The sequence below is a fragment of the Mirounga angustirostris genome, unplaced genomic scaffold (assembly GCF_029215605.1).
Source record: "Mirounga angustirostris isolate CCGP_5_RB_7025 unplaced genomic scaffold, mMirAng1.0.hap1 SCAF_12, whole genome shotgun sequence".
Lineage (NCBI taxonomy): Eukaryota > Metazoa > Chordata > Mammalia > Carnivora > Phocidae > Mirounga > Mirounga angustirostris.
Window position 1 is genome coordinate 58,480,968 of NW_026991720.1, and position 17,550 is coordinate 58,498,517.

The 17,550-nt window shown below is 35.7% G+C and overlaps 1 protein-coding gene across 2 annotated transcripts in view; it reads left to right on the plus strand.

Annotated features, from left to right (window-relative positions):
- MEOX2 (mesenchyme homeobox 2) overlaps positions 1 to 17,550 on the plus strand; it is a 68,028-nt gene that overhangs the window by 43,012 nt on the left and 7,466 nt on the right. For both annotated transcript variants that reach the window (XM_064575196.1, XM_045864617.3), the window contains exon 2: positions 6,608 to 6,780. In XM_064575196.1, the coding sequence (XP_064431266.1) occupies positions 6,608 to 6,780 (173 nt within the window). The remainder of the gene's footprint in view (positions 1 to 6,607; positions 6,781 to 17,550) is intronic.

A 17,550-nucleotide genomic window follows, 5' to 3' on the forward strand; every position in this document is an offset into this window, starting at 1 on the left:
AGGATAGAGTAACACCGTGTAACTCCAAGCCATTTCCTGATCTAAGAGCTAATAGGAGGTGGATGGGGGTGGGAGTGCCTATGCAAGTTTGCATCCTCTTGAGGCCCTTATCTATTGCTTCTGCATGTATTGGGATGTAAACGTCATTGCCAGGATTATCTTTATGTTTGCCTTCAACTACTGAATAGATGAGAACAGTAGTATGCATCAAACATTTATATCCTAATTGAGGAAACAAAGAATATATATAGTGACAGAATGTGGTAAGCATTGGAAGAAAGAAACAAAGATCATTTGATGAGATCTCAGAGGAAGGGTATATTCTTTAAACTAATAGGATCAGAAAAATGGAATGGAATGCTGTATGTCAAAAGCTCTTCACTAGGGGTTCCATTGGAGGTGCAAATGGTGATTGTTGTGAAGTCCTTTGCTAGCAGGCACAGTTCAAACATGTACGTGTGCCTTCTTTTGATAGACAGATAGTCATGGTATTTCTGTAGTTTGTGTTTTCTCTCTGGGATATAGCAAGAGGCTTAAAGTCAATTCTGGGCATCTGTAACCAGTTTCTAATCCTAGAAGTATGTAGCAAGATTGAAGAAGTTTACATTTACCCAGAAGACATATGCTGGTTTTGTTTTTGTGTTAAATACTTTGAACTTGGTAGTGGGAACTAAAACTATGCTAAATTTAACTCAAGTAAGTTGTAATGTGTTCCCATTTTGTGTGTCTTTGTCCCTTTTTAAATTTTTAACAAAAATACTGTTTTATTAAATATATTTGGAATTATACAATATTAATTTCATCAAAATAGTTAGTTCTTTGTGTATTTTACTTTGTATTTATGGCATAGAGGAAGAACTATTAGGTTGACATCCTCTCACTATCAGAAAGAACTACATAGTAAATAAATAATAAGAAGGGCAAGGTAATGGGGCACCTGGGTGGCTCAGTTGATTGAGTGCTGCCTTTGGCTCAGGTCATGATCCCAGGATTCTGGGATAGAGCCCAGCATTGGGCTCCCTGCTTGGCGGGGAGCCTGCTTCTCCCTCTCCCTCTGCTGCTCCCCCTGCTTGCGCCCTCACACACTCTCTCTCTCTCAAATAAAGAAATAAAATCTAAAAAAAAAAAAAAAAGAAGAAGAAGGGCAAGGTAATGAAATTAAAATCAATTGTTAATGTGTCATTCTTTAAGAACAAAGGGACTCCATTAAGAAGAGGCTGTAAGGTAAAAATGGACTCATACATTGATGGGCACAAAAAGTAGGGAATTGAAATAAATGATTGACTAATAATCAGAGAGGCAATGAGCAAGGAACTCCATAGAATGATTTTTGAATGTTGAATACAACTATTACCATTACTGGTACTATTACTAAACTATAAAATGGCCTTTGAAATTTGGGTTTGCTTTATAAGTAAAGAGAAACTATTATTATAACTGTATGTTTTTCACATCAAAGGTGCAAGAAATAGCGGATGTTTTCAGTGCCTATTCCTATTCTATATAGATTATAGTGGTTTTCAATCGCATTTTTCTGTACCATCTCAATATGTAATGGACTTATTCATTAGTAATAGTAGCTCACTATGGCTATGGTTCTCAAATCTGGAGAGTGGATCATGGATTGGCAAAAGGATTTAAGAACCCCTGGGGGAAAGTTGTTTATTCTGGGAAAAAAAAAAAATCTGGAGAGGCTGAAATTCCTACTCATTAAGAAGCTGGAGTAGCAAGTTGGATAAATTTCCCATAGGGTAGGCTATTTCCCACTTAAATGTGAAAATACTAGCATCTATAGGATTATTTATAGATTTATAGATTTATAGATTTCCCTGCCTCCATCCACAATCCTTATTCCACGTAAAGATAATTATTAGCTTCCTATACCAACTATTCAGCTTTGTTAATAATAACAGAATATCTGTCATTTTGAATAGATTACAAAACATTGATACAAGAAGTTGCAAAGGACGAAAATAGACAATGGCTTAGTATTCATTCTTCCTTCAGAATGTGGAATACATATTCATTGTTGTCTAGCTATAGAGACATTCCTTTACATTTTGATATTTTACAGACATAGGTAAATTATGTTCTTCATTTAAACAAGTTAATAAGCTTACCCAGGATAGCCAAAAAATATACTCCATCATACTTTAATATTTCTCTTTTGCTAAAAAGCATTCTATGCCACTAGTGAACAGACCAAGCCCTTACATTACTTGTCTTCAATAAAACATTATTATCTTTTGGCATCCTCTTGCACTAGGGGAAATAAAAAGTCACATGTGGAGAAGTTCTAAATGTTAGACAGAAATGATCCTTGGAGGGCAATTTTTATCCTCCACGGAAGTATTGCAGACTTCTTCCATTAGCATAGTCCCAGGGAGCAAAAGGTTAGGGAACTGGGACTGCCAACTCTACCTGAACACATAAGTCAACATTTCCTCTAAGCAGCGAGGGAGTGTGAGAGTGCACCCACATGTGCATTAAAGTATCTGAGACGAGAAACAACAATTGTAATATTTTACTTTGGAATATACTGTACAGATGGTGACATTTTGTTTGTGGTTGTAGGGAAGAAAGTAAGGCAGTTTCCAGATTCCCCCCTCAACACCTACCATTTGGCATAGGATATGGGAGGTTGAAGAAAACGGAGGGATTTTTGCCTCAGTTGAAACAGCTGGAAAACAGATGGAAGCTGGTGTGCAATTTGCCAAAAGCCTTGTCCAAGTCTCCCACCCATTTTCCACCAAAGAAAAACTAGTCAGGTGATAGCAGTGGAGGCCTTAGGGTCAGCAAATGAGGGGCTTCAGGACATGTTGGGGAAATAAAAAGAAAAAGAAAATTAAAAAATCCGAGTTTATAGGAAATACAAGTCCAGAAATGTAGTTCCAAGGAGCATGTTTTCAATAGGAAGGAAAATGTGGGAGCAACATGGGTGAAAACCACAACAGAATCACGGATACACGGATGAAAGTGTGCACAGAATTAACTGACATTGGTGCTACCTCAACTGTTGCCTTTCTCTCTCTTAGGTGATGAATTCAGGAAGCACACACCCACTCTTTGTTAAGTGAGGTACAATGTCATTATTCCACGTGCAATTATGTTAAGTGTAAGTGTGCACAGTTCACATTGTTTTAGTCACTGGATTTTACTCGCTGAGCTACTTTGGTTTGGAATTCAGGCATTCAATAAATTGCTTTTGGATTTAAATGTTGAATTATAGCCAGACTTTTGTTTAAATTCAGTCACTGGAGGGCGCCTGGGTGGCTCAGTTGGTTGAGCAACTGCCTTCGGCTCAGGTCATGATCCCGGAGTCCCGGGATCGAGTCCCACATCGGGCTCCCTGCTCGGCGGGAAGCCTGCTTCTCCCTCTCCCACTCCCCCTGCTTGTGTTCCCTCTCTCGCTGTGTCTCTCTCTGTCAAATAAATAAATAAAATCTTTAAAAAAAAAAAAAAAAAAAAAAAAAAAAAAAAAAAAAAAAAAAATAAATTCAGTCACTGGATATATAAACCTCCTGTTGTATATTTCTAGTTACAATGGGCATGTATATAGATCCACTCCAAGTGACCGTTCTTACAAGCCTTGGCCCAAGTTCTGTGCGCTTGTGTATTTGTGTGTGTATGTATGTATTGATTTTGAAGTACTTTTGAATACTACAAAAGTTAAAGTATTTCAAAAATAACAAAGTAATAGGCTTTCCTCAATGTGAATTTGTTCATTCATGCTTATATAAGGGAATGTGTTGACCATGAATCATTCAAATTGAATTGCTCATGAGAAAAAATGCTCTGGCTTTGCTGTCAGTTTCCAGAGTTGCTTTACAGAAAGGAAAAGAGTATTGTCCCCATATAAAGAATAATCATCTGCAGATTTCAGACTGAGCATGGCTCCAGATTGGCAATAATACTTTTGATTCACATGGGAATATAGATCCTGTGAGAGGTACTTATCTGAGTATTCTAGGCTGTGACTGCATTTGCAGTCTGCCAGGACGGCCAATGGAAACATTAAATGAAAAAAAATTCAATCATCAGGAAGATTTGCTCACGCAGAATAGCTAAATGCTGTAAAGATGTAGAGGTTGGCAGATCTGTAGCTAAAAAAAATAAGTGGTTGATGACTGCAGGTTCCACTTTGAGTCAGGCAAGTTGGCATCGTGTGAGCACAGCCTATCTGAGAGCTTCCACGTCATCTATTACAGAACTTCTCTTGTCCTCGTCCATGGCTTAGTATACAGTAAAGCCCGTGTGTGTCATATCACAAGCCACTTTTGCCCTGAATTGAGCCCTGCCTGCTCTGCCAAGGTGGGGAGCCAGTCAACACGGGGTAAGTGTGACAAGCCCAGAAATGTGCTCAGTGAAATCTGAGAAATTTGCGACGGTGCCACGACATCAGTGAATCCTCCTGTGATCCCTCAGAGGAAAAGTAATGGCCAGTGCCCCAAAATTTCAATGCAGACTGTTTGTAGTTGCTGCTGCTGCTGGACCTGCACAACTTTGCATCAGGCCAACGGAGATTCAGTAAGAGTCAGAACGAAACTGTTTACATTGGAGTGCCGTGTCTGGTGGATTCCCATTATGCAGGGCCCTCTTGACTTCAGTGGGACTGTCCCCGCCAGACAGAAAAGAACATATATACATATATATATACTAAATACTAATGTATCTATATGTATTACTTAGCATATTTAAGCATCATTGGATGAAGAAACAGATGTTGCCCAAAAAGGTCTTTCCTAAAGTATACCATATTTGTCAATTAAAAAAAATTAAAATGTCATTCTGTATAACCTTTTCTTTAAGAGATGGGGGGAGGGGCAGAGGAAGAGAAAGAGAGAGAATCTCAAGCAGGCTCCATGTCCAGTGCAGAGCCCAGTGTGGGGGCTCAATCTCACAACCGTGAGATCATGACCTGAGCCGGAATCAGGAGTCAGACGCTTAACTGACTGAGCCACCCAGGTGCCCCACATTTTGTAACCTTTGATTAACCATCATTTTTCCTATTTCGCTTCTCTCATTTGGGCTCATAGAAGACTTCATTGTACTCCCACCTGCTAAAGACGTCACAGTTTATGTGCACATGCTCAAAAATAGAGAATTGAAGTAAATTTTAAGAGAGCACAAACACACCACTTACCTTGATCATGTTGCTATTTCCCTGAAGATAGATTCAACATGAACTAGTAGAGCTGGTATGATTACCTGTTACTGCTTTGTGTGGATTTTTTTTCCATTATAGGCTCACATTCTGTTCTTCAGTATATTAAGAATGTCTTCTAACCTACATCTCAGGGATATGATAAGGATACGTGAAATACTATATGTTGATTACGTATTAAACGCATACGAAGAAAGATGGAACAATATGCTCCAAATTATTATTATTTGTAAATGGCATTATAAGATTTGATGTTTGGGTAGCTTTTGTTAGGTGTTGTTCATTTTTTTTTTTTTTTGAGATTTGTTTACTTATTTTAGGGCGCCTGGGTGGCTCAGTCATTAAGTATCTGCCTTCGGCTCAGGTCATGATCCCAGGGTCCTGGGATCGAGTCCGCATTGGGCTCCCTGCTCCGTGGGGAGCCTGCTTCTCCCTCTGCCTCTGCCTCTGCCTCACTCTGTCTCTCTTTATCTGTCTCTCATGAATAAATAAATAAAATCTTTAAAAAATAAGATTTATTTACTTATTTTAGAGAAAGAGAGAGAATGTGCCCACAAGTGGAGAGAGGGGCAGAGGGAAAGAGAGAGAGAGAATCCTCAGGCAGACTCCCCACTCAGCACAGAGCCCAACGCCAGGCTCGATCCCAGGACCCTGAGATCATGACCTGAGCTGAAATCAAGAGTCTGTGGCTTAACTCATTCAGCCACCCAGGCACCCTAGTATTGTGCATCTTCTGTTTATTTCACATGCAATGAAAATACCTTTAAAAACTTTTTCATAGTTTGAATTATATGAACACAATTTTATTTATAGATTCCACATTGGAATACGTATTATACAAAATAAAAGAATCGCATTGCTATTGCCCTCAAAGAGACTGAACTTAAACAGAAATTAAAAGGTCAGTAAATAACGCACACACTCTTATGTATGCTTGTCTGAGTTTGAACTGACTTTTGTGGTCCAGTTGCTAAACATTCGAATTGCTTAAATATTCATATACTAAGTCAATGCTTTTTTTTTTTTTAGGAATTAAAAAGTTCAATCCTACTTAGATTACTTAGATCCCAAGTATACATGTTAAACAAGTTATAAAACACAATTTTACATCTAAAATTGTGTTCCAGAGGCGGTTTATTTATCTTTTTATCATATTAAGAGCAGTTACGTTTTTTGTTCATATTTTGAAAGAATAGTAGACAATTTGCAAGTTAGGCTGTGAGTCACATGAGAGGAGATCAAAAAAAAAGAAAAGGAAAAGAAAAAGAAATGTATCTTATTCTGTTGTGAGATCAGTCTTACTGCTCTCTATTTTTCCCATGTCTAACACAGTATCTGAAAAAGTAGTTAGTAAATGCCCCTGGTATGAATGATGTGATTGAATGCATTTGAATGAATGAAGTAAATCTAATTCTCCCTTACTTTTTTTTTTCTTTTTTCCAGACTCCCAGGAAGGAAATTACAAGTCAGAAGTCAATAGTAAACCCAGGAAGGAAAGGACAGCTTTTACCAAAGAGCAAATCAGAGAACTTGAAGCAGAATTTGCCCATCATAATTATCTGACCAGACTGAGGCGATATGAGATAGCAGTGAATCTGGATCTCACTGAAAGACAGGTAAAGTTGGACATTGTTGTGATATGGTAGTTTTAATTGTGTTGAGTCAACAGTCTTCTCTCACCATTTCTGAAATATTTAGATCTGTGGTTCTTAGATACCATTTGGAAGACAGGTATTCTATTCCATGATGAAGTTTTGGCCCAGCAAAATGACAAAATTAAGGATAAGATAGTATTGTTTTAAGGAAAACTACATTTATTCAGTTTAAGGAATCATCCTTTATTATGTAATTGTGTCCTTCCTATATATTTTGGTTTAAAAATAATTATTTCTTGTATATAATGATGGCATACAGTGAGCAATCTTGTTTGCTTGTATTTTAAAATCTCCTTATTTTGGTATGATAGAAAGCTGCAACCCCATGTTAGTTTCCTCTTGCTCAGGACAGGGTTTGCTATGTAACACATTAACCCCCAGACCTCAGTGACATAACAAAAAAGTTCACTATTTGCTCACTCTCCATACTAACTTTACAAGTCCAGCATTGCAGACAATCACTCACTTACGGACACAGTCTGACTCTCTGGCAACTCGACATGTGGTGTCCTCGGTAACCACAGGAGGTAAGAAAGAGTTGGAGGTTCATGCATTGACCTTTAAATGTTTTCACCTGGAAATGACCCATGTCACTTCCATTTATACTCTAAGGTCCGGAAATCATCAGTGGTGCCACTTAAGTTCAAGGGGGCTGGGAAATGATGGGAGCAAGGGCATATAGATCATTGGTAAATATTTCCCAAAGATTTTTGAAATTATATTGTTCTCAAAAATTTTAAATTCTGACATCGACTCACTTAGAGAACACTTTGAAATTATTGATGATCCGTGGACCCCAGTTGATAAAACCTAAAAAATGCTTTTTAATTAATTACATTTTAGGTCCTTTCTTAGATTTTATTTGCTCCAATAGTGCTCCCAGTGCATTCTTTTTATGGATTCTGATTTGCCCTGGGAGAATCTAGCATACTGATGGTTAACAGTTGCTAATCTTTGGAAAAACATTCCTGAAAGGCAAATCCAAACATCTTTATGGACAGTGCAGTTATGATTGGCACTCCTAGGACTGGAGTCTCATTTCCTCTTTCACTGTATGCACCTTCTCCAGGGATCCCATTGGAACCAAAGAAATACCAACAGGGTGTGGACAAATGAATACTATCGTAGGAGAGCAAGTTATTTTATCCAATTTCTTAAATCATCTGCTTTCCTTCTTTTAATTTCTGGATTTCAGCTTTTGGTAGGATATTTCTGGGTAGTGGGAATATATCAAGAAACACTTTTATGTGGTTTTATTTATTGGCAGCTTATATTTTATTAAATATTATGGCTAGTAGCTAAGTTATAAAGCACAACATTTTCCTTCCCTTGAACTTCACATACAAAGTTCCCTCCGTAAGTGTACAACATTTGGCATGCTGGAAAGAAGAATCCAAAATCTACATTATTGGACATCTGTTTTATTTTCATTTTTTTAAACACTGGGAGCAGATAAAGAAAAGAAGGGTGGGGAGGAATTACATGTTAATGTCCTTATATATATCAGTGAATTCTAGGAAATGCAATCATGTTTTATATGATACATAAAGGAAACAAGCTAGGATTTGCTTCCAAGCTACAGAAATAATGGGATGCAGTACTATACCCTTGAAGTCAAGAGAAAAGTGAAGATTCTGTGCTTGCTATCCTGGGGATGGCTTTGGTTACCTGTGATTATCTGATTATAAGGCAGAGGTTTCACTTTTGGTTTAGAGTAATTTATTTTTAGAAGCAACTCTAGAAATTTGGTCTGGGAATTTTTTAGGTATTTTCGATATGTATTTTTCTTCCTGAGTTGCCATTTATAGAAAATAATGATATGCAATTTTAAGCAGAATTATACACACACACACACACACAATTTTAATCTTGTTTTTGTTTTTTAAAGGTCCCTTTTTGGTTTTGTATCAGTTAGCCTTTGCTATGTAACAAACCATTCAAAAATCTTAGTGGTTTTAACCAATAACCAATGTTCAGTTTGCTCACAATTTTGTAGGTCAGTGATTTTGACGAGGCTCAATTGGATAGTTACACTGCTGGACTTACCTAAATCCCTCATAGAGCTGTAGTCACCTGGTGGGTTTGAAGAGCTGATTGGTCTAGATAGCCTCAGCTGGGACACTTGTCTCTGTTGTGTGTGGTTTCATCTTCTTCTGATAGGTTCCCTGGGACTTTTCAAATGGGGATAGAAGCATTGCCAGAAGTAGAAGAAAAATTCCAGTGTACAAGGGCTTTCAAAGACTCTGCTTACCTCACATTTATTATGCCTCACTGTCTAAAGCAAGTCATATGACCAAGCACAGTGTCGACGTAGAAGGGGACCATCTAAAGGAATGGATACACGGAAGGAAGGCAACATTTGTTGGAGGCCATTACTAAAATGATCTAACTATAGTGTCATAGGGGAAAAAACAAACAAACAAAAATCCTTGAGATATAATTGGATTTTCAAAGAACTGAAATTTTGTTTTGTGCAGAAGATTTTTTTATCCTATAAATGTGTATTTCCAATTTTGCAAGTTAATATGAAAAGGAGATTCATTTATATGGAATCCAAATTCCCACAATCAAAATTAAGTCTTTAGAGGGCCACTATGTGTTAGTAAGAAAAAATTGAATTATTATGATAAAAATTTGAACAAAACGACTAGATTTTCCAATTGGAATTGTGTATTCTTAGGCCAGTAACAATCTCCCTAAGGCATAAAATGGAAATTAAAACTACCTTCTCTTGCTTCTACTCAGGTTTATATGTCATAATGGGTATGAAAGGATTTCTAGCATAAACTATAAAACACAGTTGTCAACCAAAGGGGGGAAATGTCTACCATTCAAGGTATAGTGAATTAATTATTTTGTAACACAAATATTTGTTGAGTTAGATGCTAGAAGTAAAACCTTGCTAAAATAAGCTAGACAAGGGGCGCCTGGGTGGCTCAGTTGGTTAAGCAACTGCCTTCGGCTCAGGTCATGATCCTGGAGTCCCGGGATCGAGTCCCACATCGGGCTCCCTGCTCAGTGGGGAGTCTGCTTCTCCCTCTGATCCTCCCCCTCTCATGCTCTCTGTCTCCCATTCTCTCTCTCAGATAAATAAATAAAATCTTTAAAAAAATAAAAAAAATAAAAAAAAATAAAATAAGCTAGACAAGTTTTTGCTAGAACATGGGAGAGGCAAAGATTGATGAAGTACTAACAATCGTGATGAGTGTGGAATATTACAAGAGAGGAATGACAGGGTTGTATAGGAGAATGTTCCTGATTCTGCCAGATTTCATTTTATTCCTAGACTTCTGTGTACACACAGTATCTTAAAATTGAGTATCTGAAGGCTTTATTTATATCTTCTGGGATGAATTTTACTATGCTAAATTTATCAGAAAAATATTGTATGCTGTCAGTCATCAATTTTACTCTTCTTAAAGGTCTGAAAGCATATTCCTTCAAGATGCAAGAGCTTTTGTCCCAGTGAGATATTTTCAGTTTATTTTCTCAAGCCTGGGCTTTTAAATTTATAAATATAGAATTATAAAATGAACCCATTTCATTCATCTTCTTTTAATTGTGACACAATTCCATCACTTTAATTTTGCACTAATGCTATACCTACTTATCTATGTAATCTATATCCTAACCCCATATATTCTTAAATAACATCCCTTGTATAGGATTTCCTGATGTAAAATATTCTAATTATAGACATGTACTTTTTTCATTTCCATTCTGCAAGATTTATCTTTCCATACTTTAAAATAACCTGAGACTTATATCCAACTCCATATTTTACAGTGTTTTCCTTAACTTTAATAGAATTTTCAATCTCCTACAATGTTTTTTCTTGACTTTGTAAAAGCTTTTCAAGACTCAAATGCAAAGGTAGAATTCATATGTGTATAATGTAAAAAGAAAAAAATAAATATTAAATAATCTATAATAATTTATGGTGGAATTGTTTCACAGAAATAACTTTCTCCTAAATGAAAATTTAATTTATAATCAGAAGTAGTCTTTAGATGTACTTTCATCTAGGAATTTTATATAATTGCCTATTAAATATGCCTATGTATAACTTATATGTTATTTGTACATACCCCTACTTTGTTTATATCATGAATCAACATACTTGCTACATTTTATTATAGACCACGTACATGTCATTATAAAGACTTACTATAAAAAAACAGATTTGCTAGGATGATTAGGTTTCCTTTAAGGAAAAAAGTAAGATTAAATCCTTAAATATCACTCAGGACCTGAATTTTCAAATCCCTACCTGAAGAACAGTTCTGCAATTTTGCAAAGAAGTCAGATTCTTAATGCTTGTGTCTCCCATAATGCAATGCCTTTACAGGTCAGGGAAGTCTATAATCCCCTTTGAACTCCATCAGGTCAAAGAAGAAGAAGAAGAAGAAAAAAAAAAGAGGCTCATTCTGCAAAGTAATTCCACATTAGCACATAGGTATTAAAGAAAATTATGTTAAATAAAAATGGAGATACTAGAACACAGTTGAGCTTCAAATATTTTTAATTACATAATGCTGTTGTGTGGAAGTTACCATTCTAGTATCTCCCAGCTTCTAATGTAGAGTTTCCATTTTACAACATATTCTTACATACCCTCCTCCATCAACAGCTAATAAGCCTCAGTTGGCAGAGCCACTTGGAATATTTTGAAGAGCCAGTCTAAAGACCCTCCTGTCCCAAGGTATTTTTACATTTGACATGCTTATTCTGGCCTTTTCATCCGTCCAGACACACTTGGAGAAAGCTGCTGCCAATTTTGTAATATCTCACAGTGGGAAGAAGAGAGAAGGCAGCTGCATGAAACTATAACAGGAGTGACAAAATGGACATTTTTATACAGCTAAAGCTGCCAAATATAGGAAGAATGGGAGAGATCCTTTCATTTCACAAGGCTAATCAAAGGTGCAATGTTGCAGATTTGTAAACTAGCAAAGATTACTGGAATAAACAGACCGAATTCATGATTCCTCTGCCAAGATAAATGGAAAATCCCACCTACTTGGATCATATTCCATTAGTGGAAATGAGAGGGATTATGCTTTGTTTGTTACTCCTAAATCATTAAATGGCTCAATGCCAAGTATTTTCAAAATAGGCATCCGTTTTTTGGATCACTATGAAGGAGAATTTTCCATGGGCCAAATAAACAGTGGTTTTGTCTTTTGCTCATCAGTTTACACAATCCCTGTCCTTTGAAAGTTTATTTCTATAAATTCATATGAATACTTCTAGTTATTTAGCTAATAAATTATTCTCCATGACCAGACATACTGTGTGTTTAAGGTAATTCAAGACTACCTCTGAAGCCAATGATTTTAGAGTATTTCCTCATTTTCTTTAGAGTAGTATTTAACAGTCACCTGAAGTCACAGTAAGATGTTTCTTTGCTTAAGTCATGGTGTGTCTGCTATTTTAAAAGATTAAACATGAGGGGTGCGTGGGTGGCTCAGTCGGTTGGGCATTGACTTTTGGTTTTGGCAAAGGTCGTGATCTCAGGGTAGTGGGTTAGAGCCCTCCTGGCCTCGGGCTCTGTGTTCAGTGGCGGAGCCTGCTTGAGATTCTCCCTCTGCCCCTCCCCCTGCTCACTCTCTCTCTCAAATAGATGAATAAAATCTTAAAAGAAATAAAAATAAAAATAAAAAAATAAAAGATTAAACATGAGTTGACCCCTACTAGAAAAATGGTGGTTAGCATAAGGTGGAGGAGTTGATGGTGGCATATGATGGAATCTTCATTTGTAATGGAAAGAGGTATTGCCTGGGTGCTGCTGTTGTTGTTGTGTTTTTTTTTTTTTTAAAGAAATGCATATGGACAATGCACAATCTTGACTTTTTTTTTAAAGATTTATTTATTTTAGAGAGAGAGTGCGAGCAGGAGGAGGGGCAGAGGGAGAGGAAGAGAGAGAGAGAGAAGCAGACTCCCCACTGAGCAGGGAGCCCGACTCGGGGATCGATCCCACAACCTCGAGATCACCACCCCAGCCAAAATCAACAGTCAGCGGCTTAACCAACTGAGCCACCCAGGGGCCCTGAGACAATGTACAATCAAAAAGCAGATTCAGAACTATCTTACATACTACAAAACAAAGGCTATGAAGTAAGAAGAGTAATGTAAGACAATCAATTATAAAGCAAGATCTATAAAGAAAAGTTCAATGATTTAACTCTCTCCTAAATCAATTTTTAGAAATATTACCTGTATAATGTAAAAGGCTGAGAAATAAGCAATTGATTGATCTCTAATAATTTACAAATATAGATATCCAAACATGAAATAATGTAGAAAAAAATCTCAGAAAAATAAGGCCCTACCCTTATTGAAACAGCCTTGAGAATATATAACAAATCAATTTTTTAAATATTAGGTGGATAGAGATAGTAATATACAGATATGTATCTATATGTATATATACATATACACACACATATATACATACACACACATATATACACATACATACATATATGTATGTATGTGTGTGTATGTATATGTACACACATATATATACATATACACAGACATATATATGAAGGTATGTGTATATATACATATAGATACATATCTGTATATTGCTATCTCTATATCTATATATATATATACACACACACACCTATAAAATGAGCCTTTATTTTAGAAACTTTATTAAAATTTGCTCTACAGATTCTTGCTATGAGCATTCATCAAATTGATATAATGAAAGGATAAGGATAATTCTTTTTAATCTCAGAATTGCCACATTTTATTTCCCGATTTCTTCAAAAAGGAAACAAATATATTAATTGATACTTAATCAGTAAACCAACAATAACATTCTGAAACATAACGTGCATTGTATCACAGGATCACCATCTTATTTTATTTTATTTTATTTTATTTTTTTAAGATTTTATTTATTTATTTGTCAGAGAGAGAGCACAAGCGGCGGGGGGAGCAGCAGGCAGAGGGAGAAGCAGACTCCCCGCTGAGCAGGGAGTCTGATGCAGGGCTCGATTCCAGGACCCTGGGATCATGACCTGAGCCAAAGGCAGACGCTTAACCGACTGAGCCACACAGGCGCCCCCGGACAGTTTTGGTTTTTTGTTTTGTTTTGTTTTTAAATTTTTGAACTTTTTCCAGATATTTAGGTTATTGACTATTTTTTGTGGTCAGTGCATTTGAATACGATAGTAATGATTACTATTACGCTTTCTTAAAATAATCCTAGGTCTAAGGAAGGATCCCTAAATCTAGTAAATGAAATGATGAGTGTAGTGAAGGCTCATATATATTATAATAATGAAGTTAAGCTTGTCTAGAAGTAATCAGAATATTAATTTCATTAGGTTGAAACATAGGAAGTTGCCTATTACTCTGCTGTACTGATAAAAATAGTGTGTTCCTATGTTTCAACCACATACTTATATTTGATGGGTTTCACTTAATTAGATCATGACTAGAAGAGTCTGTTAGTCAAAATGGTATATACTGACTGTGATATGCTGCTAACTCTTGTTAAACATCATTCCAGAGATTAGTCAAAATGTTGAGAACAAAGGCCATCATTCTAGTTGATCTAGGGGTGTGAACAAAATAAGTACGGGTAGTGGCTCAGAATACACAAATTCTATGTATTAAAGATTTGCTAGTCAGGGATTTTTTTAACACAATAAAGGATAAAGTTTCCTAATTTAGTTTTGGTGTGTCCACACAAATTTACTGAAGTCATATGTTCATACTATGCTTAGGTAACCAGTATTTCACTTAAAATAACTAAAAGGCACACCTATTTTTTAATTGTGTAAGAAATAGCATTAGGATTAATGAATTTTCACTGTAAATTAGTATTATTGAAATAAGCCATTTGAGTTGAATTTCCTCAGGTATGACAGAAAGAGGTATTGTTGTTAGCATCCATTATGAGTGTGACATTTCTAAAAAGTCAACTAAAAGGAATCACTCCTCTGAAAATTTTGACCATCATGTGAATGACTACTTTGGTTGCATTTTTGGAAAGGAGAAATGTGCTATTATTGGCTTGTAATTATACCCATGACGTATGATTTATTATGGAGAATTTCATTTGTTGCCTCAAAAAAGTTATTTTTTTTTGAAATATATAATTTGCCTAGGGCTCCCAGTAGCTAATGTGTATTCAGTTTGTTTAAAAATATGCAAAATAGTAAATATTTTATGACTACATTGGTGAGCCTAATTCTCAAGCATTCTAAATAGGAAAAAAAAAAGAGGTTTCAAAACTGAAAATTACAGAGGTGAGGAAATGATTCATTGGTCATAAACATTGTGCTAAAATAGAGGATAATCATGAAGGGCAGCCCTCCAAACAAGAATTCAGGCTTTCGTCATGGAATATGTCCTAACACCCTTCATCCTCCTAAACACACACCCTGTACCTCCCAACCCCAAGTTGCACGGCCATGGAAACAGCATAGTCAGCTGGTTGCTGCTTCCGTGCACTTCTTGAAAATAGCTAAGGGACTCCTTCTCTTAATCAGATATAAATCTATTCAGGCAGGAAGAGTATTTCTTTTCCACATTTTCCATCCTTACCTTACGGAGCATTCTTGGTTCTAATTCTTCAGTTCAACTGCGGACTTTTGCCACTGAATTACTTGGTTAAGTCTTTCTAGGGCCTGTTTACCTTGGCTTACCAGCTAGCTGCTGTGACCAAATTTAATCACAGGGCATGTGATTAAATCTGCAAATTGTACTTAATGAAATTATTCTTCGCATGTTTTCACGTGGTAAAGATGTGAATAAATATTTGTTAGATAATGTCTACAGTATTTCAAGCGCCCAGATACAAATGAAAACAGAGTATTAAATCTACAAATTCCAGATGTTTAGAAACCTCTAGATATGTCACCGAAATATTCAGTTTTCGTCCAGATGTTTGGTGTTAACGATGGTTTCTTCAAAAGACAGACATTTATGGTGTTATATAAATATGGGTCATGGCCTTATGTAGTCTAACATCCTATCAATCTGTTTGCCTCTGGTCATCTTAGGAAATTGTGTGGCAGTTGCAGATGCATGTTTCATTTGTGTTCTCCTGTGATATATTGTGAGCCCTAAAAGGACAGGTATTATGGACTTTTATATGGAAGGCTGTAATGTGAATGACTAAATAAATTAAATAAAAAGATAAAATGAATGTTTAGCAAATGGCAGCGATGATTCTCACAGGACAAAATATGATTTCTAAATTCTGAAATACGTCACTCAAACAAATTAATCACAGCAAAAATCACTTGGCTGCTTTCTTCAGTAAAAACAGTCAAGATGTGAACAAATGATTTTCTGTTTATTTAAACAGTAGTTTGATCATCCAGGAAATGTAAATACTAAGGGATAACAAGTGAGACTTCTTCATAATAAGCAAATGTTCTGAAAAGTAAGGTGTCAAACTGAGCAAAATATTCACTACCATAATACAGCAGGCTGTTAAATATTTGTTACTTTTTAATATGAATATTTTTTGAAAGCTATCTGTATGTGTAGATGTTAGGAGTCTATAAGGTTTGGTTCATATTGCTTTGATTTCATGAATAATAGTATTTTTTCATAACTCAAATTCTTGGGATAAAGAATTTATTTTTATCTGAGCTGGTAATCATACTGTGTAACAAAACAAAATGCACTTTATATGGAATCTTGCCTTAGATCCAAGCTTGAAAAAGGAAATATTTGTAAACAAAAACAAAAACCTCATTTATCTAGCACTTTCCAGAGAAATTGTATACTAGAAACTAAAATTGGCTTTAGGACCCCCTTAAAAATAATGAAAGTTCACAAAATTTATATATTATGCTCCAAGATGGACAGATTTGTTTTAATTATCTGCAAAATGTTTGATGACCCAATTTCCTGGAACCTATGGTATTGCTCTAGGTTGCTAGGACAAAAATTTCGGATGCCAATAATATCAAGAGCATGAGATTCCCAGAGGAAAGAAATAATTTGCTATAATAATTATGTGGCAGTATAGCCGTGTGGAACAGTGACCATAGGGGTAGAGTTCTTTACTATATCATGGACCATTGGGAGAATCTCTTAATGGTGGATTAGCAACGATACCAACTAGAACAACAAACAGTTTAAGGATATTCTATAAAATATGAAGCTAATCTTTATATCAAAGGCTTTCATATACAGTCAGTAAACTGTTCCTTACGTGTTTCTTTTCTTGACTCTGAATGTCTTGAGGGCAGGGACTTTGTCTTATTCATTTGTACATTCCCTCCCTCTAATCCCTCCCATTTTTGATCTAACACAGTAGCTGTTGCTAGACATTCACTAATATCAAGTATATGAATGAATAAATGGAGCTTGAAAGTCACCAAGGAAATGTGAGATTGATTTTACTCTGTCTAGTTTATAAATGCAGATTAATATATAAAATGCATGTGTAAACTTTAATTAAAATAAATATATTTATTTTTTAAAAATGAAGTGTCAGGCATTTGAATGATTATACTTTAGCTAACTTATAAACAAAACAAAAAACTGTTTTCTTCAATTCAACCAATGAAGCTGGATTATAAAATGATACTAAATTAGACTATAGTTTATTTATAAAACCTTGGTGTTAATAATCTAGTGGAAATATTTATTTATAATCTGGGATTACGTTTATAGATTTGTTTTTAATACTGTGATGCTAGTAGAGAAACATATGCTTTTCCCTAAAATCTTTCTCATTTCAAGTCACCT